The sequence below is a fragment of the Littorina saxatilis genome, linkage group LG17, assembly GCF_037325665.1.
Source record: "Littorina saxatilis isolate snail1 linkage group LG17, US_GU_Lsax_2.0, whole genome shotgun sequence".
Classification (NCBI taxonomy): Eukaryota; Metazoa; Mollusca; class Gastropoda; order Littorinimorpha; family Littorinidae; genus Littorina; species Littorina saxatilis.
This window is the reverse complement of record NC_090261.1, coordinates 63,117,637-63,139,645: the sequence shown is the minus strand read 5'-3', so window position 1 is coordinate 63,139,645 and position 22,009 is coordinate 63,117,637. Positions and strand designations below refer to the sequence as shown.

Here is a 22,009-nt window from a genome sequence, read left to right as displayed (position 1 = left end):
ACACACACAAACACACATACACCAGATACTGAAGATCTCCGAGCAGTGTAAAGAGATGCTGAACTGGTTCATGTGGTTGTGATGATCATAATTATGCCATAGCAAGCTGAATGTTAACTTGACTGAATGATGATGGCTTGGGTGAAATTTCAAACGTAACGGGCGCAACTGTTGGGAGTTAATAGTGAAGATGAACTGTGTGGGAGCATGTGTATAATGTATGGGGTGAAGGTTCAAACCTAACAGGGCATAATTGCTGGGAGTTGATACTGAAGATGAACTGTGTAGTGTATAATGTATGGGGTGAAGGTTCAAACCTAACAGGGCATAATTGCTGGGAGTTGATACTGAAGATGAACTGTGTAGTGTACAATGTATGGGGTGAAGGTTCAAACCTAACAGGGCATAACTGCTGGGAGTTGATACTGAAGATGAACTGTGTACGTGTATAATGTATGGGGGTAGGAGGTTCAACGTTGACTGTTGAGTGCTGGCAGTAAAAGCTTCTTGACTTGTGGATAGTTTACACAAGGTTCAACGTTGACCGAGGTGTTGATGATCTGTGAGCAGACCTGTTTACCCCCCCAAATGAAAATCAGGAAAGCAACTGGTACTTTTCCGTAATTTGAGGCATCTTTGAGTAATCTTTTTTATCAACCATAAACCAGCTTGAAAACGATTAAACGACACGTTAATTCGCGCGCTACCATGCAAAACAAGTACAAAATTGATAACCATGTTTAACAGTATTGTACTACACACACAGAAGCTCGATCACACACACCACAAACACACAACACAAGACACCTGATATATATATGCAAGTTAACAAAGACAAGTTTCCTTTATCTAAAAAAAAAAGAACCCACAGTATTCAGGGGCGGAGCAAGAGAGCTAGAGGGGGGGGAGGGGGGGGGTACAACCTGGGGTCCAGGGGTTGGGGGGTCTGGCTGAAGAATTTGAGCTATTTTATTAACAATTTGTGGCTTGATTATCCTTGATTTTAAACATGATAAACTGGTGTCAGCAGCCACTCATTATTTCTTTTAAAGTTGCTATTAAATAATGGCAATTTATCTTCATTGATATCTGCTCCCGACAACAACACACAATTCACAGACAGAAAATGTTTTTAGGTTTTATTCTCCACAGACTGAATTTTTGTGTTTTTTGTTGCTTTTTTGACAGCAAGGGGGGGGAGGGGGGGTCCGGAACCCCTGTAACATCCCCCCCCCACCCCACCCTTGGACTATTTACAGTCAAGATGCATGTGAACAAAACCACCTTACATTCTGTCACATCAGACATCCTGCACTAAAACCAGTCATAATAACTCTCTCCAGAAGCTACCTTTAATTTTAGAGGACCGATTCGTTTATTTCATTTAAACATTTTGTTGTAAGTTTTTCGATTCAAAGAACTGTGATCTTTGCTATATTGGAGAAATATTAATGGAGATCAGTTTTAGACTCGACTTGAATTTCGGCAACAGCGCAAGTCACTGATGAGCGCGACCATAGACCTACATCTATGTCTCTGGCGCGACTGACCGTAGTGAGAGATCGGTTTGCAGGTCTGGGAGATTCTGTGGAAGTAGAGACCTAGGTCAAATAAACTCGATGCGAAGCAGGCTCATGTTTTGCCAAACATAATTTCGTGTTTTTGTTTGTTTCCATGTTCATTTGTGTACTGCATTTTGTTAAAACTAATGCTGCGTCTAACCTCGGGACACGTGCCGCAACGTGACTCGTATTCTAACTGACTAGCTTTGTTGTTGCACTGATCTCAAGTCGATCACCAAAATGAATGTGGTTCGCTCTTCTTAAACTTCACCAGACACCGCCACTTGACTTAATAGTTTTGCCGATATTTCTGTACAACTTTCGCTTTTTTGGTTGGCATTTCGTCCCCACAGAGATCGGCCCTATATTACCCTTCAGAGATCGGCCCTATATTACCCTTCGGACCAATGTCGATCTCAAAACCGCGGAATCCGACAAATACCTTGCTGTGCACATGCGCAGAAAAGGCTATTTCGGTCAGCCTTGAAATCACAGTCCTGGTGACTACCACAATTTCGACTTCGAATTTTCACGCACGAAAAAGGTTCTCTCGACCGCAATTTCCGGAATTTTCGGTAGATTTCCGTAATACCGGAATTTAGACCCCAAATCCGTAATAATTCCGGACAATCCGGGAGGGTAAACAGGTCTGTGTGAGGGTGAAAGTTGAAGGTTAACTGACCTGTAGCTGATTGTTGGGGGTGAAAGTTGAAGGTTAACTGACCTGTAGTTATTTGTTGGGGGTGAAAGTTAAAGGTTAACTGACCTGTAGTTGATTGTTGGGGGTGAAAGTTGAAGGTTACCTGACCTGTAGTTGATTGTTGGGGGTGAAAGTTGAAGGTTACCTGACCTGTAGTTGATTGTTGGGGTTGAAGGTTAACTGACCTGTTGTTGATTGTTGGGGGTGAAAGTTGAAGGTTAACTGACCTGTTGTTGATTGTTGGGGGTGAAAGTTGAAGGTTAACTGACCTGTTGTTGATTGTTGGGGGTGAAAGTTGAAGGTTAACTGACCTGTAGTTGATTGTTGGGGGTGAAAGTTAAAGGTTAACTGACCTGTTGTTGATTGTTGGGGGTGAAGGGCAGGATGGAGGAGACATGGAACATGATTTCGTTGTTGTTGAAGGTGGTGTAGTACGAGTGCAGCCCGGTGGTGTCGGCTGAAACATGTCAACCACACCAAGTGTCAGTTTACACAGCTATTACACAATTCACTCTCTCAACTCCTCACATCTGCTGAGACTGGCTTACACAACAAGTTTACATACAAAGTAAAGGTATATATACTGTTCAAAAAAAGAAACGCATAGCTTGTAATATTTGGTTAATTTAGTTATATGGCTACAAGGATATCCACCAAACTGCAGAAAATGTTTATCTGGTCGTCGACCTTTCGTCCATTGCCACAAGTGAGCTCTGCACGTGACGCATGCGTTATCAGTGGCTACAATGTCAAAATTGCTCATTTGGCATGACCACTCGTCATGCTTCAGTGTAATCTCGTGAAACTCGGGGAATATTGAGCTCTCACCATGTCTTCCAAAACCCATAAAAGCGGATTGTTCGCCACAAAGAAATCAGACGACAATTCAGCGACAAAAGATGGCCCGATTGAGCAGAGAAGACCGCCAAATTGCATTGGGTCGTTTACAAGCAGGCCAAAGTCAAAGTGCAATCGCCAGGCACTTCCACGTGTCCCAGAGCACCATCAGTAGACTCAGGGATGAAAATTGCCTTGTTAAAAAAAAAACTGAAATCGGCCGGGGTCCAGGGGCTGCCAAGGCCCCGGCGGGGTCAAGGGGCAGCGCCCCTGTAGGGGGTTTAGGGGGGCAACGCCCCCCGGAAAATCTTGAAAATTTAGGAATTTAGAGCTGAAAATGTGGCCTTTTGCGAAAGGAAATCACAGTAATTGTAGCAGCTACAAAACTCCTCATTTGTTAACTAAAACAGGAATTCAGACTACTTAATGAACTTGGAACAAGTTATTAATATGTAAAATAATGGTATGGCAAGTTTAAATTGTGAGGATACCATCTGGTGTACACTCTAACGTTTACTTATCAAAATATATCCAGCTCTAATTAGTGTCAACAATCTACGACACGACTGCCAACTAGTCTCGGCCCGCTCAAAAAACAATGACCGAGACTTTCAGTAATTCCTTCGCGTGACGTCTAACCCTCTTACGCCATAATGTGACGTCTTCAAATGACGAAATGTTAAAGTTTCTACCACAGACATACACACGCACAAACGCACAGACAGACAAAGTTACGATCGCATAGGCTACACTTCGTGAGCCAAAAAACGGAATCGCACAAATAAATCGGATGGCCCATTGAAAATAATCGGAAAAGTCGGAAAAAACTGAGAATTTTCATCCCTGAGACTGTGGGTCAGGTTTCAAGCCACTGGCTCCGTTGCTGACTTGCCACGAGCGGGAAGACCAAGGGCGACAACTGCTGCTCACGACCGCTTCATACGGCTCCGCCACCTCCGGAATCGTTTCCTGTCGGCCTCATCTTCTGTCCAGGCTCTCCCCGGGCCACACCGATTATCGGACCAGACCGTGCGGAACCGCCTGCATGAAGCTGGTTTGAGAGCTCGCAGACCTCACAGAGGAGCTGTCCTCACCCGCCGCCATCGCCAGAACCGAGTGCAGTGGGGCAACCAGCACCTTCGCTGGACCGTCCGGAATCACTGGAGACACGTGTGGTTCAGCGACGAGTCCTACTTCCTGCTCCAGCGACATGATGGTCGGAGGAGGGTCTACCGGAGAGTAAACGAACGTTACGCGCCCAACTGTGTGGATGAGGCACCCGTTCATGGTGGTGGAGGCGTCATGGTGTGGGGGGCGATCAATACCGCTGGAAGGAGCACCCTGGTGCACGTCCAAGGGCGCATAACTGCCCAGCGATATGTGGAGGAAATTCTGCGCCCACACGCCCTTCCTCTTCTGGCTGACCAGGATGCCATATTCCAGCAGGACAACGCTCGCCCGCACACAGCACGACTCACCACCCAGTTCCTCACCGACCACCATGTCCAGGTGCTTCCCTGGCCATCCATGTCGCCAGACATGAACCCGATAGAACACCTCTGGGATGAATTGGACAGACGTGTGCGCAGGCGAGAAGAAGCGCCGGCAAATCACCGCGATCTATTGCAGGCACTTCAGGAGGAGTGGGACACCATCCCACAGCAAGATATCCGGCATCTGATCCAGTCCATGCCCAGAAGGTGCCGGGCAGTTGTTGCTGCTCAAGGCAGTCACACCCCCTACTGACTTGACAGCCTCGGCACCCAATCGTATTGATTGACTGATTGATTTGAAGATGCAAATGAACTGTGTGTGCATTCAACTGTGTCCATACCAAATTTCAAACAAATAATCTAAATATTGGATTTTCTGTTAATTTTTTCGAAAAATAAAACAAATTTGGCAAGTAGCAACTATGCGTTTCTTTTTTTGAACAGTATATATCCACATCAGTGAAAGGAAGTTTGACTGTATATGTGCAAGTAAAACATGAAGGGAATAAGCTGAGATTGTACATATACCTGTGTCCTGTGTTTTCTACCAGATTTTCTTGACAAAACTATCAAACACAGTAAAACCACAATTACTTCTCACTGTCACTAGTTGCATGGGCAGTATGAAACCTAGTCTGTCAAATCAGTTAAAAACAGTCATTCTTTACGGCAAAAAAACAAAACCACAGACTTACTTTTACAATCCAGACCACCTCTGTACTTGTCAAATCCTTTTAACCTGACCTTCTGTGCAATGAGGTTCAGGAACTCGTCAAATACAGGACTGCCACTTTCTGAAACACACCGCAACACACATATGTTATACTGAGTATATCCGTACCACTGATACTGCTGACAAACATATCCATCAAGCATCATTGGCAATACCTTTTCTTCTTTTCATTTCATTTCATTCACTTTATTATCCCAATGCTGTGAAATTTGGGTCACTTCCTCCCAGTGGACAGCTGGCAGCAACAAGGGTCACTTCCTCCCAGTGGAAAGCTGGCAGCAACAAGGGTCACTTCCTCCCAGTGGAAAGCTGGCAGCAACACGAGTCTCCATACCCAGGTGTGTGCAAGTTTAGGTGTAATCAGCTGTGTGTATTTAGGGCACAATGATAGGTCAGGGCACAATGATAGGTCAGGGCACAATGATAGGTCAGGGCACAATGACTGGGTGGCCGAGTGGTAACGCACTTGCGCTAGGAAGCGAGAGGTTGCGAGTTCGACCCTGGGTCAGGGCGTTAGCAATTTTCTCCCCCCTTTCCTAACCTAGGTGGTGGGTTCAAGTGCTAGTCTTTCGGATGAGACGAAAAACCGAGGTCCCTTCGTGTACACTACATTGGGGTGTGCACGTTAAAGATCCCACGATTGACAAAAGGGTCTTTCCTGGCAAAATTGTATAGGCATAGATAAAAATGTCCACCAAAATACCCGTGTGACTTGGAATAATAGGCCGTGAAAAGTAGGATATGCGCCAAAATGGCTGCGATCTGCTGGCCAATGTGAATGCGTGATGTATTGTGTGAAAAAAATTCCATCTCCCACGGCATAAATAAATCCCTGCGCCTTGAATATGTGTGCGATATAAATTGCATAAAATAAAAATAAAAAATAAAATATAAAAATAAATCCCTGCGCTTAGAACTGTACCCACGGAATACGCGCGATATAAGCCTCATATTGATTGATATTGATTGATTGAATGATAGGTCAGGGCACAATGATAGGTCAGGGCACAATGATAGGTCAGGGCACAATGATAGGTCTTTTACGTGTCAGCGTGGTTACACAGGGGTGGGACATGGATACCGTATCTGAGTCTGCACATAAAGTCCAGTTCTCTCCCAACTGAGCTTCTCACGGTCACCTTTTAAGAATAACTTATACTATAAACATGTTCGACAGACAGCTTCTGACTGGCAATTTTAAAGACAAACTGATATTCACTGTACTATAAACATGTTCGGCACACAGCTTCTGACTGGCAACTTTAAAGACAAACTGATATACACTGTACTATAAACATATTCGGCAGACAGCTTCTGACTGGCAACTTTAAAGACAAACTGATATACACTGTACTATAAACATGCTCGGTAGACAGCTTCTGACTGGCAACTTTAAAGACAAACTTATATACACTGTACTATAAACATGTTCGGCAGACAGCTTCTGACTGGCAACTTTAAAGACAAACTGATATACACTGTACTATAAACATGTTCGGCAGACAGCTTCTGACTCGCAACTTTAAAGACAAACTGATATACACTGTACTATAAACATGATCGGCAGACAGCTTCTGACTGGCAACTTTAACCTTTTAACTACCATACCGCCCGATACCGCCCGTCTTCCGCCATTGCCGCTATTCCCATACCGCCCGATACCGCCCCTCGCCGGTGTAGCGTCTGTTTCGGTTGTTTGCGGTTGTTGTGCGCGAGCAGTAGTAATAAGACGGTTGCAAATGCATTGTGGGATTGTCTCACTTCCGCCTTGTTTTTTCCCCATGTGCTTTCGATCTCTGTGAGAGTTACAATCGATCTTTTTTCACCAAATCTTTTGGGCGCTTGGTGCCGACATGGATTCAGATGACAGTGATCCTGATTTCATGACTATGCTTGATTATCTCCACGAAAATAGACATCAATTAGAAGATTCTGGCTTCGACATCAGCATTTCTGTGAACACTGCTGATCTGACCTACTTTGATTGTTCAATGAATATCAACAAGTGACAGCGAAACGGATGATATACCGGAGCAACAAGTAAGCGTAATTGTTTCAACTTTATTGACAGGTAAACAGGTACATAAATCATGATAACACTGCGACATACATACCACCAAGAAGAAGAACACACACTCTTTGAAGTTTGATCCCTATCCAATAACATACCAATTTTTTTTTATCAATCTGACAAAGAGAAACTGAGTAATAATAATTTAAACACGCATACCCGTTTTTGACCGTCTCTGCTCAAAATAACTTGGGAGCTGAGGGATTCTACAGAACAATAAACTTGGTAGTTAAAAGGTTAAAGACAAACTGATATACACTGTACTACAGCAGTCCCTCTCATGAACGGACACCCTTGGGCCAGAGCAAAACTGTCCGTAAATTGCAGGTGTCCGGTCACGTCACCCACCCCCTCCCCCATACACTCACACAGAGACACACAAACTATGCTGATCACTTCCTGTGGCTACTAAACAATAACAACAAACTCCTAATACTTCTTTAAATTTCTGTAAAAATGATTTGTATGAAAAGTGTTGAAAAGAAGAGATCAAATACATCCTCAAGGCAGTGAACACACTCACCATGCACTGACATACGAAAGCAGCCACACAAACACAGCAGGGAGGAGCCTGTGCAGATGCTTTGCAAGAATAAGCTTCAAAACCAGTTTGAATAAATAGCAGCAGATAGAGCTGCATGTCATAATCATGTAATTTATTTTCTTCTGACTGCATGCCGATCATGTGGCATGGCAGTGACTTTTCACTCGGAAATACACTGTACATAACACAGCTCCCACTCTCCCTCACTAATGCCTACCCCAAGCCGTGACAACTGATGCTTGGAAATTGTGTGGAAGAGTACACCTCTCTATTTCTCTCCAATGCTCTTCCTGCTGACATGTAATGACACCAGACACCCCACAGAGTTTAGCCAGCTACCCCTCCACCCCCCCCCCCTCCCTCTCCCTCTCTCCCTCCAGCCATGTACTGTTTTAGGGGCTGGGGCCAGAGAGGCCAGCTGCACTGTTCACTCAGAGCAAAACCAGTTGACTGTGTCATAACTTTTGACAAAGCAAGACAACTGAAGGGTTCACAGATTAGGCAACCGATTCACTGGTCAAGGCTGAGGGGAAACAAGAGTATCTTGTCAATGAAAGAGGTTACACACAGACACACCATGCTGAGAACTGTGGCCGGTTTTTCACTCTCTTTCGCTCAGGACCTTCATCAACTGTGGTTTCTGTTGATTACGTCCAACAGACAAGAATAAAGAGCACAGTGCAGTTTCATGTTGGCATCTTCGCATACATGTACTCCACTCCTGACCAAAACTACCCCCCCCCCCCCCCCCCTTCTGATGGGTACACGTGCACTCAAGTTATCAGTGACTGCCATCACGCCATTGTGGCTATGATCTTTGTACCAAAAGCCGGACTGCTCTGTTATCGATTTTGTTGTGGTGAAAATTTGACGATGGTCTGTCCGTACATTGGAGGTATGACCTGCTGTTGGGACCGAAAATGAGTGTCCGCGTCCACGTTTTGCAGGTGTCCGTTTAAGGGGGGGGGCAAATATAGAAGGAAAACACTCCGTGCCGAGCAAATGTGTCCGTACATGTCAGGTGTCCGCTCACGCTGGGGGCCGTACATTGCAGGGACTGCTGTATATTATGCAGTCTAGACTTTTATGCAGTCAACTTTAAAGACAAACTTATATACACTGTACTATAAACATGCTCGGTAGACAGCTTCTGACTGGCAACTTTAAAGACAAACTTATATACACTGTACTATAAACATGCTCGGTAGACAGCTTCTGACTGGCAACTTTAAAGACAAACTTATATACACTGTACTATAAACATGCTCGGTAGACAGCTTCTGACTGGCAACTTTAAAGACAAACTTATATACACTGTACTATAAACATGCTCGGTAGACAGCTTCTGACTGGCAACTTTAAAGACAAACTTATATACACCGTACTATAAACATGCTCGGTAGACAGCTTCTGCCTGTCAACTTTAAAGACAAACTGATATACACTGTACTATAAACATGCTCGGTAGACAGCTTCTGTCAACTTTAAAGACAAACTGATATACACTGTACTATAAACATGCTCGGTAGACAGCTTCTGTCAACTTTAAAGACAAACTTATCACTCTACTATAAAAATGCTCGGTAGACAGCTTCTGACTGGCAACTTGCAAACATAACTAATACTATACCCTCCAAAAAAGGCTCAAATTTGCTAAAGAGCACAGGCAGAAATGAGAAGAGAGAGGTTGGTGGGGGAGGGGGGGGGTGTTTGGACTCACCATTGTTGTACATCTCCTCCTCTGTGGACTGACCCGCGCAACAGTACATGATGCCCACCTTGTACGTTGTACAAATCTGTACACACACACTTTATTATTACAACAGATCTGTACACACACACTTTATCCAGGCATGGGAATTGAAAAAAGTAAAAAAGGCTGAACATTTTTAAGTTATGGCAAAGTCGACGGCGCGAAGCGCCTGGTCCTGCTAGGGGGGTTCGGGGGCATGCCCCCCCGGAATTTTTTTTCTCCAAAGAACCCAAATGGTGCAATTTGGTGTCTTCTAAGCTCCAAGTTTGCCATTAAATTCAGTTTTTAGAACCATTTTTGCCTCCCCCATTTATTTTTTCGGCGGACACTTTTCCTTTTTCCGCGGAACAAAAAAAAATTCGGCAGAAATTTGTCTTTCGGCGGACAATTCCCATACCTGTTTATCATTACAACAGATCTGTACACAGACACTTTATCATTACAACAGATCTGTACACACACACTTTATCATTACAACAGATCTGTACACACACACTTTATCATTACAACAGATCTGTACACACACATACTATCATTACAACAGATCTGTATACACACACACTTTATCATAACAACAGATCTGTACACACACACTTTATCATTACAACAGATCTGTACACACACATACTATCATTACAACAGATCTGTATACACACACACATACTATCATTACAACAGATCTGTCATTTATTTTTACAACAGATCTTTATCCTACATACGTGAGAGAGACACTCGTGAGATAATAATCGTTCAAATCACACGTGTGTATATCATGTAAATGAGGTCATGTCAAGCAAGTCTGGCAGGGGACCTGTCTTTCCACTGCTTATGATGCCAAAGTCACCGAGACAAACGACATTATAGAAAGAAAAAAATTGCGCTCACTAATTACCCTCGATGAATTTTTAGAACTAACACGTCACGCCACACTTTCAGAGTGACGTTTCTTTACTTTGACGTAATAGATTGCACGAGGCTTTAGAAGAGATCGAGGTTCCAAAACAAGCGTCTTCAATTTAGCTGCCTCGACTGCAGGACATTTTCAGTAAAATACTCGTAAGTACAGTATGTAGGATAAACAGAATACTACATGGCTTGCTGTGTCGCACCAGATTTACACTCGTTTTTTCAAATAGTGAACAGCTTGCTTTCGCTCGCAGTTCAATATTTAAAAAAACAACTCGTGTAAATCTGGTATGACACAGCAAGCCATGTAGTATTCTCTATGTACACGCACATTTTATCATGACAAGAATACAACAGATCTGTGCACACACACACTTTATTATTTCAACAGATTTGTACACACACACACACACTTTATCATTACAACAGATCTGTACTCACACAATAAATGGAGAGAGAGAGAGAGAGAGAGAGAGAGAGAGAGAGAGAGAGAGAGAGAGAGAGAGAGAGAGAGAGAGAGAGAGAGAGAGAGAGAGAGAGAGAGAGAGAGAGAGAGAGAGAGAGAGAGAGAGAGAGAGAGAGAGAGAGACAGACAGACAGAGACAGAGAGAGAGAGAGAGAGAGAGAGAGAGAGAGAGAGAGAGAGAGAATTGAATTGAATTGAATTGAACTTTATTTAACAAGGATTAAGATTTAAGGCTACGCCTTTTCTTAAAATCTGTCCTTGGGACGCACAGACACACAATGATAAAATTGAAAAATTAAAAATTAAAAAGTTAAAAAGTTTACCAACAAAAGGAGGTCAGAAAACTTCAGCACGTGAAGAGAGAGAGAGACAATGACAATGACAATGACAAATTCTTTATTAACGAGGGTAATGGCATAAGCAAACAGGTGCTTTTTTACATCCAGCTCTCGCCCATGGGAGGGTTTAATCTAATGATAATACGTTTTAAAAATGTTGGAATATCAATTAAAGAAGTAATAAAAACAAACGACAAACAAGCAAACGATTAACAGACTAAACAAACAAACAAAAATATACATACAAACGAACATGACATATTATTGTCAAAGGTATAATGAAAACTGCTTCAAGCAACAAAAAACGTGTGAAACTTCGAGGGAAGAAAAAATCCGTGAAACTGAGGAGTCAATGAAGCAACTACGTTGCAAGTAATAGCAATGTAGCATCGTTACATAAGTCATGTTATGAAATTAATTAGGTACATTTATCTACTGAAACGTGTAAAAGGTACAAATAAGGCATCAACAATATAAACATGTTCAGGCTAAGTGAGAACGAAATGTGCCATGTATAAGGAATGAGAAATATCTGTCTTTAAAAGTCTTGGCATTGACAGAATGTTTGAGACCGCTTGGAAGTGAATTCCAAAGATTAGTCCCCGAAAAGAGTAGGCTGGACTTAAAAAGATCTATACGAGGCCGAGGAGCATACATTTTTGTCGGGTCTCTTAAATTGTGGGAAGTGAATTGAGAAGAAAGAGGTGCAGGCGCTCTTCCAATTATGAGTTTATGCATCAAAACGCCTTTATTGTACATGAGTCTTGATTTAGGAGGAAGAATGTTTAAAAGTTTATAGTCTTCGTTGGAAACCGAGACTTGTAATAAAATAACTTTGATTGCTCTTTTATGTATACTAAATAAAGGTTTCAGAGTTTTTGCACTCGCACAATCCCATAGTGTTGACGCATAATCAATGATCGATTGAATGTGAGCGTTAAAGAAAAGTTGCCTGCCATGCCTGTTCAAGAAGTGTTTTATTCTGGACAACAAGTAAAGCCTCTTGGAGAGTACTTTACAAACTCCTGTAACGTGATCAGTCCACGATAAATCGTTATCAAGAATAACACCTAGAACTTTGTGTTTATTAACTTCTTCAACAATGTGATTATCAATCGTTAAAGGTGGAAGTTTAGATTTTAAGTTTTGGCGTTTTTGTCTGGTGGTAATAAGCATGCTTTTTGTTTTGTCTGGATTAAGAGCCATGTGGTTTAATTCGGTCCACGCTAAAAGCTCGTTAACACTTTCTTGAAGTTGTTTTGACAATACCTTCACATTTGAGTGGGAATTGTGAATAGTGGTATCATCAGCGAAGAGTTCACAGTTACTGCTTATGTGTAGGGGAAGGTCATTAATGTAAATCGTAAAGAGAAGAGGGCCGAGTACAGATCCCTGAGGAATGCCATAACCTACCGACTGCATGCTAGACATAGAGCCGTTGGCGCACACAGCTTGTACTCGATCAGAAACAAAAGACTTGATTAACGATATTGTATCATTTCTAAGGCCGTACAGCGCGAGTTTCCTAAGAAGTAGGCCATGATGAATCACATCAAATGCTTTAGCAAAGTCAACGAAGAGAGCAGCACATAATTTGTCTTCGTTGATCTTGCTCAACCACTGATCAACTAAAGAAACAAGTGCTGTGTGGCATGAATGATGAGTTCTGAACCCGGACTGATTTGGGTGAAATAAAGCATTTTCGTTAAAATGTGACAGAATAAACTTGTTGATATGTTGTTCCAACGGCTTTGATAAAACCGATAAAATAGATATTGGCCTGTAATTGGAGGGTTCTGTTTTAGCCCCTGACTTAAAAAGTGGAATAACTTTAGCCTGCTTTAACACAACTGGAAAATAACACTTGTCTATACAGAGATTATACAGGTAAGTTAAAGAATCAGCAAGTACAGGGGCTGCTAATTTAAGAATCCTCCCGTCCAGACCATCAATTCCACGGGTTCCTGTTTGCTTGAGGTGCATGAGTGCATTACATACTTCTGTTACAGTAATAAATGGAATGTTTAATTGCGACATTATATTTTTAGATTCACAAAAATCTGTCAGAACCTTCAAATCATTTAAATGAGTTTTGTCTTCGGGAACGACTTTCTCAGCTATGTTAGAAAAATGTTTATTCAGTTCCTCGGAGGATATGTCTTTAACGACAGAGCATTTGGATGTTGATTGTTTATTTGTTAACTCATTTATTGCCTTCCACATGGACTTAGAATTTTGTTTTGATGATGTAAGTTCCTGAAAATACTTTTTCTTTTTCCATCGCTTCATAGATGTAACTTTGTTTCTCTGATCTCTATACTCATTTTCCAGCCCTCTTTTTTTTCAAAATATCGCGATAATCAGCTGCCTCTTGCAATTCTTGATCAAACCATTTTGGTTTCAATTTATGCTTTACCCTCTGGGTTTTTAATGGAGCGTGTTTGTTATAAACCTTTAAAAAAGCATCATGCCAATATCCAAAAGCTTCGTCCGGATCAGTCAAATTATAAACATTTTCAAGTGGGGAGTGCAACAAATCCTCAAGAAAATCTTCCTCATTAAATTTTGAAAACGAACGATATGTTATTGTTTTGTGACCAGCGTGAGGGACTTTTACACCTTTACGGGACCAGGTGACACACACGGGGTAATGGTCACTGCAGCCGTGTATTGGAACACAAACTTCAGCTATATGGTGTAAATGAGATACGTATACATGGTCAATAAGCGTTTTTGAAGTGTTTGTTACCCTTGTGGGGGTTTGCACAACCTGATTTAAATTATAACATTCAAATATATCCAACCATACCTTATTTGGTTTAAGTAAATCAATGTTAAAATCACCAAGGATTACTGTTTCTTTTCCCTCGAGTAAAACTGCGTCTAACATAGAAGAGAGATTATCCCTCCAGTTCACTCGTTCAGATGGGTTCCTGTAGCAGAAACCAAGTTGTATCGCTGGGGCTCTTTTCAATTTTACTTCTATCCACACTGATTCAACATGGTGTTGCTCTAGGTGGGTAAGGCGTGTAAAAGTTATGGAATCACTGATATAAAGTAACACTCCAGTTTCTGTGTGTGTCTGTGCATCTCTGCGTAAAGTGACATAACCCGGGATTGTGAGCTCAGAGTCTGCTACTTTACTCGACAGCCTAGACTCTGACAATCCAAAAATATGAAAAGGTTTACCAGAGTTATAAAGGATTGACGAGATGTCTGCTAACTTATTAATGGCATGATTTATGTTTAGGTGTCCAATTCGCATGCCCTCTTTTGTGGGCCATGCACTGCGACAGTTCATCATACGATGTGGTTAATCTGTCAGTAAGACAATTACTAAAATATACAAAAGAAGAAATGCACAAGACAATTTGAAGAAAATATAATGAAAAATAAAAATAATAATCACACCGTTTATATAATGGAATTTAAAAGAAACCGCAACTAAAAACGAAGTACTAATACGTCAGAAGGCACGTCAAACCGGAGGTAGCAACAGATATATTTCTCTTCGTTCAGGCACTCAGTCTATGATTAGGTGAAAGAGAAACTTGGAAAGTCCTTTTTAGTCCCAAGCAGAAGAAAATTACATCTGTGTCATATGGAAAATACTGTTTTCTGCTTCCTTAGGCTAGCAGTAGCACGAAAATCATGTATTAAGCTATAGTCACAGTCCTTGAAAACGTCACTCACACACTGTTCTTCAAAACGGTGCACAACTTGGTCTGTCCTTCCAGCAGATGACTATGACACCTGTATCAAATTGAAAATACTGTTTCCTGCTGTCTCTCAGAAAATAGTGATTCCTGCTTACATAGCTAGCCAGGAAAAAAGTATACACTGAGTCAATGTTCTTCAAAACGTAACATCACGTCGTGGAGACACTATTAAAGTTCACGCGAACATCAACTATGAGTATAATCGTAGTTGATAAAACTGATGGAGGATAGGAGGCCGTGTCTGTGCAAACACACATTCCGCTGTGGGTAGATGTCAATCATTTTTTGATCAGTCAGTATGTTGTTCTGGCACACACTCACACACACACACACACACACCAGAACAGTTTGTTCAAGCACCATCTACGTAATCACACAAGTGTAGAATGAGTTCCGTAGCTATTAAAGTTGCTGGGACCGGAAAAAAACTGGTGTAGCGGGGCTACCAATGGCCCGCAAGCACTATAGGGATCTCCTTGGTACTCATGGCGGTGTAACACATGAGGAGGAGGAAACATGGAGGCAGGAAGGTATGTTGGCGGGTACCAGTCGTAGGGTGTCGCTGAGGGCATATGACCTTGGCCGACCGTTTGTGGTGTCGGCCGGTATGGTGGTGGGACGCCGACACGGCGTTGTTGGTATCCGTTGTCCGTCGTCTGCATGTAGCCTGCCGCACTGTTTCCATGCTGTTGCCTCAGTACTTGACGAGGAGATAAGTGCAGCGGGCTGAGTGGATGGCCGTTACGCAGGTGTTCCCGCTGCTTCTGCTCGAGACTGGCGCTGCGGCTTGAGGGCTGATTAGGGGCGCAGTCAACACTCGTTGGGTTTTGTGGGGTTGGTAATAGCGGCCCCCGTCGAGTGGTTACAGTAGGCTGACCGGCGTATTTTATGTTGGAAGCAAGCCGGACGGTGCCTTGGTGACTAGGGTGGAGGGCGTCCCTGTAGAGCTCTTTGCGGGGGGCACCGTTGCTTGAGAGGTAAGTGTCTGCGTGGTCTACAAAAAGGATGTTTTCTTTCACACAAACTGTTTTCAGAGAGGTGTTAGAGGACAGAATTGTCTTTTTCAACAGGTGTTCTCCACTGGTTGGTATGATTGAGGAGGCGAAGATACGTGCCTCAGGGAACACCTTTCTGATTTGTTTCAAAAGTACGGTCCACATTTGCTCTGTAATGGTTGTCCTGCGGCACGTATTTACACCTATGTGCACGACAACAAGGCGCACTTGTTTACACTCTGGAATATACCTCAGCCAGTGAGACAAGTCATCTGTGTCAAGGCCTGAGACACTCAGGTTCTCTGTTTTCTTTCCCCGAAACATTAGGTCAGGCTTCACTGGGCAGAGTACCGAATCGCCCAGCAGGACGTGTGTTGTTGAAGGCGACACTCGATACTCCGAGAGAGAGAGAGAGAAAGAGAGAGAGAGAGAAAGAGACAGACAGACAGACAGGGATTACTCACCCCTTGTTCGTCCAGCTTGAGGAGCTGCTCGGCCGTCTTGGGTCCGGGCGTGGCTTGCTTGAGACACGACAGCTGCACCTCCCCCAGGGCCACCTCCAGCACCTCCTTCAGGGGCACGCCCCGCGAACTGCTCAGTCGCCCCGACGACGGCACAGCGTCTTCCAGCACACAGCCTCTCAGCGTGGTCAGCTGCAAGCAGTCATGCAACGTGTCACATGTCACCATTCATTCTTCCAGCACACAGCCTGTCAGCGTGGTCAGCTGCAAGCAGTCATGCAACGTGTCACATGTCACCATTCCTCTTGGTGCTGCATCTTCAGTCAAAATGCTCACTTTGTCAGGGATGGCTAAATCTCACAAATTTAACTCGTCCGCAAGGCGAGAAACTTGAAAAACGTCACCAGCCCGCCAGAAATGTCACAAGCCCGGTACATACCACACAAACAAATGATGAAACATTGTTCAAATGAATGACTAACAAAATAGCAGTGGTATGTATGATCCACAACTGAACCGCCTGGCTTTTTTACCCTTCACTGACGCAAGTTGCAAAGAGCAATCTATGTTTCGCACGAATTGATATTTTCTAATTTTAGCAATGTGTTTCAAACCAAACTGCATTATTTTCCTCTTGCATTTTTGTTCATTTGATTTTAAAAATGTGAATTCACATATATATATGTGTAGAAATAGAACATGATTAAGTTTAGATTTGTAGAAATGGAACAATGTGGTGAAGATGTGTTGAGACAGATGGTTGCAGCACTGACCTGGCTGGTCCTGCAGATGATGCGGTAGTGGTAGGTGCCGTAGTCGGCCTTGCCCAGGTTGTTGGCGCGCTCCTCGGGGTCCAGCTTCTCTCGCCGCACACTGACCGCTACTGGACCGAGGTGTTCGTCCGTCCCGAACAAGTTCTGGTGATCTGCACATCAACATCACCACGCAGTTCAGCACCAAAACACACGCACACACACCCGCACATACACACACACACAAGGTTACAAAAGAACAAAGGGTCAACAAACTGTGATTTCTGTCACTGTCAGATAGTGATGGCGATACTACCTTTTTCTCGACCTGACCCTGGCACACAATGCATTATACTTCCTTGATGATAATATAATCTGAATGAGGAAACCGTTACACCAGGTCTGTAAATTAAAGAACCTGCTTCGCTAAGAAATGTGCACACCAACACAAGGTCAACAAACTGTGATTTCTGTGTCCAGAGGGAGAGGGGGGAGAATCTAGAATGGCCACCCTACAGCACTCTAGGTGCTGCAGGAAGGGAGAAGACAACAAACAGTGATTTCTGTGTCTAGGGAGAGAGGGGGGAGAGTCTAGAATGGCCACCCCACAGCACTCTAGGTGCCGCAGGAAGGGAGAAGACAACAAACAGTGATTTCTGTGTCCAGAGAGAGAGGGGGGAGAGTCTAGAATGGCCACCCTACAGCACTCTAGGTGCCGCAGGAAGGGAGAAGACAACAAACTGTGATTTCTGTGTCCAGAGGGAGAGGGGGGAGAGTCTAGAATGGCCACCCTACAGCACTCTAGGTGCCGCAGGAAGGGAGAAGACAACAAACAGTGATTTCTGTGTCCAGAGAGAGAGGGGGGAGAGTCTAGAATGGCCACCCTACAGCACTCTAGGTGCCGCAGGAAGGGAGAAGACAACAAACAGTGATTTCTGTGTCCAGAGAGAGAGGGGGGAGAGTCTAGAATGGCCACCCTACAGCACTCTAGGTGCCGCAGGAAGGGAGAAGACAACAAACAGTGATTTCTGTGTCCAGAGAGAGAGGGGGGAGAGTCTAGAATGGCCACCCCACAGCACTCTAGGTGCCGCAGGAAGGGAGAAGACAACAAACAGTGATTTCTGTGTCCAGAGAGAGAGGGGAGAGAGTCTAGAATGGCCACCCTACAGCACTCTAGGTGCCGCAGGAAGGGAGAAGACAACAAACAGTGATTTCTGTGTCTAGAGAGAGAGGGGAGAGAGTCTAGAATGGCCACCCTACAGCACTCTAGGTGCCGCAGGAAGGGAACAAACAGTGATTTCTGTGTCTAGAGAGAGAGAGGGGAGAGAGTCTAGAATGGCCACCCTACAGCACTCTAGGTGCCGCAGGAAGGGAGAAGACAACAAACTGTGATTTCTGTGTCCAGAGAGAGAGGGGAGAGAGTCTAGAATGGCCACCCTACAGCAGTCTAGGTGCCGCAGGAAGGGAACAAACAGTGATTTCTGTGTCCACAGAGAGAGGGGAGAGAGTCTAGAATGGCTACCCTACAGCACTCTAGGTGCCGAAGGAAGGGAGAAGACAACAAACAGTGATTTCTGTGTCTAGAGAGAGAGAGGGGAGAGAGTCTAGAATGGCCACCCTACAGCACTCTAGGTGCCGCAGGAAGGGAACAAACAGTGATTTCTGTGTGCAGTGTGTCCAGAGGGAGAGGGGGGAGAGTCTGGAATGGCCACCCTACAGCACTCTAGGTGCCGCAGGAATTTGAGGAAGAGAGAAGACAACAAACTGTGATTTCTGTCTGATACTAGTGATAGTCATATTCCTCTCATAATGCCTTTTGTTTGGGTTTAATCACTAAATATGTAGAATTCAGCTGACAAATACCTGGCAGTAACAAGCCTTTTTTTCCATCTAGCCATTTCTCTTATACCCCCCTCCCCCTGTTGTTTTATCATCAAACAATATAAGAAATCAAAACCGTCTTAACATCAAAGCAAACAACACAAAACATGCGCACAAAGTTTAGCCAACAAATGCTTAACAGTAACACTAACAGTAACAACATTTAAAAGAAAACCTCTCTCCCTTCGTCTCTGTTGGAAATAACATCCATGCAATAAAAGCAAGGCTGACTCACCGTAATTGTAAAAGAAGTGCCTGTAGTAATACGCTCCATGGTCGACATACTCTATCACATGACCGCGGTGCGTGACCAGAGGGGGGAGGATCTGACCAGAGGGGGAGGGGGAGGAGTCTAGAATGGCCAGCCCACAGCACGCTGGGTGGCGCAGGAAGGGAGAAGACATTGCACTGTCACTGGCAGTCAGTGTGGGGGTGGGGGTGGCAGCGCTCTGTGGGGGAGACAACAGCTTGCTGCCTGCAGTCAACTGTCTGACACTCACAGCCTCCTCTCTCCCCCCGCCCACCTCGTTCCTGAAGAAGGGACAGGAGTGAACGAGGTCGTTGCTCTTTCCGTCGCCCGCGTCGTCTTCCTCAGTCACGTCACCGATCTCCTTGTCGCTGCTGACGGCGTAACTGTTGCGTTTGACGGAGGCTGCCGACGCGCCAGTGGTGATGTTCTTCATCAGGCTGCCGGTGTGGGCTCGGCTGGACCTGTTGAGACGCACACCGATGCTCTGACAGTCAAAGTGAACAAAGGCCTTTTGGCGCTGTTTGTCCTCCGACGGTGCCTCTTCACTGCCCTTGTCGTCGGTCTTGTTGGCGGCCGCGTCCCCGGCATCTTGCTTGCTGGTGACACCGCGCAGTTTCTTGAGGATGCCGGCACTGCTGCTACCGTCCCCCGTGATGGACTTGGCTCGCACCTTCCTCGACTCCTTGCCTTTCCCCTTCCCCTTGCCCTTCCCCTCCTCCTCCTCCCCCCGCTCCCCCGTCCCGTTCACCGCCTTCTGCTGGGGTTGTTGCTGCATCAAGTGCCAGAGACGGGGGTCAGCGGTGGCAGAGTTACCATTCTTGAAGTCCCTGAGCACGGTGGCCAGGTTGTCGGGGGCGGCGGCCAGCAGGTCGAGGGAGGAGGTGGAGCCGTACTGTCTGTGTAGGGTGCTGGGGGGCAGGTCCTCCTCTACACACTCCACGCTGTCTATCTCCAGGTTACTGTTGCTACGATACAGGCCACGCCCCCCGCCCCTCTTCACCGCCCCCACCCGCCCACCCACCACCCCTTGCTGCTGATGGTAGTTGTGGGGCGGGGAGGGGGACGGAGGAGAGGCCAATTTGGGTCTCTGCGGGGGTGGAGGGGGGGCTTCCTTCACCGTGCCGACCACCACAGCCGAGGGCTTTGTGGCTTTCTTGGGGTCGACCGCGTAAGTCTGAGTTCGAGTCCTCCCTGTGTGCGGGCCGTGGAACGTCCTCGACCTCTGTCTGCTTGACCCTGACCCTATTCGCTCGTTGTAAGAGCTGCGCATGTCGATGATGCCGGCTTTCATCTTAGCGCGATAAAAAGTGTTGGAGGAGGCCGGGGCCACGCCCCCCTGGAGCATGTCCTCCATGGATGACCTCTGACCCTGCAGCTGACCACCCACCCGGTCGTAGTGGTCCTGGGCAGAGTCCTTGTCCACTGAGCGCTGGTAGGCGGGGCTCTTAGAGTTGATGGACAGGCCGGACCTCCCACCAGGCGGAGAACTGTCGGCACTGGCCGAGTTCACGTGTCGCTTGTAATATTCCACAGCTTGGCGCGCACGCTGCCGGATGGTGTCGAGCTCATTGTGAGATTGAGACATCTCGTCACATCACACTTCTTGTCAGAGACTGAGACATCTCGTCACAACACACTGCTTGTCAGAGACTGAGACATGTATCTCGTCACATCACACTTCTTGTGAGAGACAGACATCTCGTCACAACACACTGCTTGTCAGAGACAGACATCTCGTCACATCACACTTCTTGTCAGAGACAGACATCTCGTCACATCACACTTCTTGTCAGAGACAGAAATCTCGTCACAACACACTTCTTCTTGTCAGTCCTCTTCCCATCTCGCTAGATGTCTCTTACCCCCTGCCAGTCACAACAACCACTCGCAACCGATGCACTGTACATCATGTCAATAACACCACAAGCTGATGCATCCTTTCAACATGCACCTGATGTATACATCCAGAGAACAGGCAGCACCACACGAAAGCATTCCAGTTGTTGGTTTCACTGCCTTGGGATGACGTCCCCACGAAGAGGTGAGAACTGGTGGTGGTGGAAGTCCCTGTGACCAGGTGAGAATAGGCAGTGTTGGTCAATCACCGGACAGTGTTGGTCAAGCGTGGTGGTCATGGTCAAGTCCCGGTCAGTGTCAGCAGAGGGCAACAGGGGCCAACACGCTGCGCCATGCTAGCTGGCCACTGCCCAAGACAGGCACGAAGAGAGGGCAGCAATATCACACGTTTATATCACAGACAGGACCGGTCTAGGTGTTGTCTTCTCCAGTCATCTTGTCATCTCCCACTGAAAGCCTGCCTCACTCTTATCCACTGGCACGTCACAACATCTCGCCTGGCACGTCAGGTAAAGACATCCGTCCTGGCACGTCACAACATCTCGCCTGGCACATCTGGAACAGAGAGCTTCAACAGTCAGCAATTCACCTTTCTTCACACATCAGTGTATACTTCAGCAGTTAAATGAATTATACATCACTATGCTTCCACACTTCAGCAGTTAAATGAATTATTACCCAATATTGACGG

The 22,009-nt window shown here is 45.2% G+C and overlaps 1 protein-coding gene across 1 annotated transcript in view; it reads right to left on the bottom strand.

Annotated features, from left to right (window-relative positions):
- Nucleotides 1–22,009, bottom strand: part of LOC138952071 (signal-induced proliferation-associated 1-like protein 1) — an 82,481-nt gene that overhangs the window by 45,591 nt on the left and 14,881 nt on the right. The window contains exons 2-7 of the mRNA XM_070323645.1: nucleotides 19,447–21,873; nucleotides 17,352–17,503; nucleotides 16,582–16,770; nucleotides 9,661–9,736; nucleotides 5,288–5,386; nucleotides 2,616–2,719 (exon numbers count right to left, since the gene is read on the bottom strand). Of these exons, the coding sequence (XP_070179746.1) occupies nucleotides 2,616–2,719; nucleotides 5,288–5,386; nucleotides 9,661–9,736; nucleotides 16,582–16,770; nucleotides 17,352–17,503; nucleotides 19,447–21,046 (2,220 nt within the window). The 5' untranslated portion in view covers nucleotides 21,047–21,873. The remainder of the gene's footprint in view (nucleotides 1–2,615; nucleotides 2,720–5,287; nucleotides 5,387–9,660; nucleotides 9,737–16,581; nucleotides 16,771–17,351; nucleotides 17,504–19,446; nucleotides 21,874–22,009) is intronic.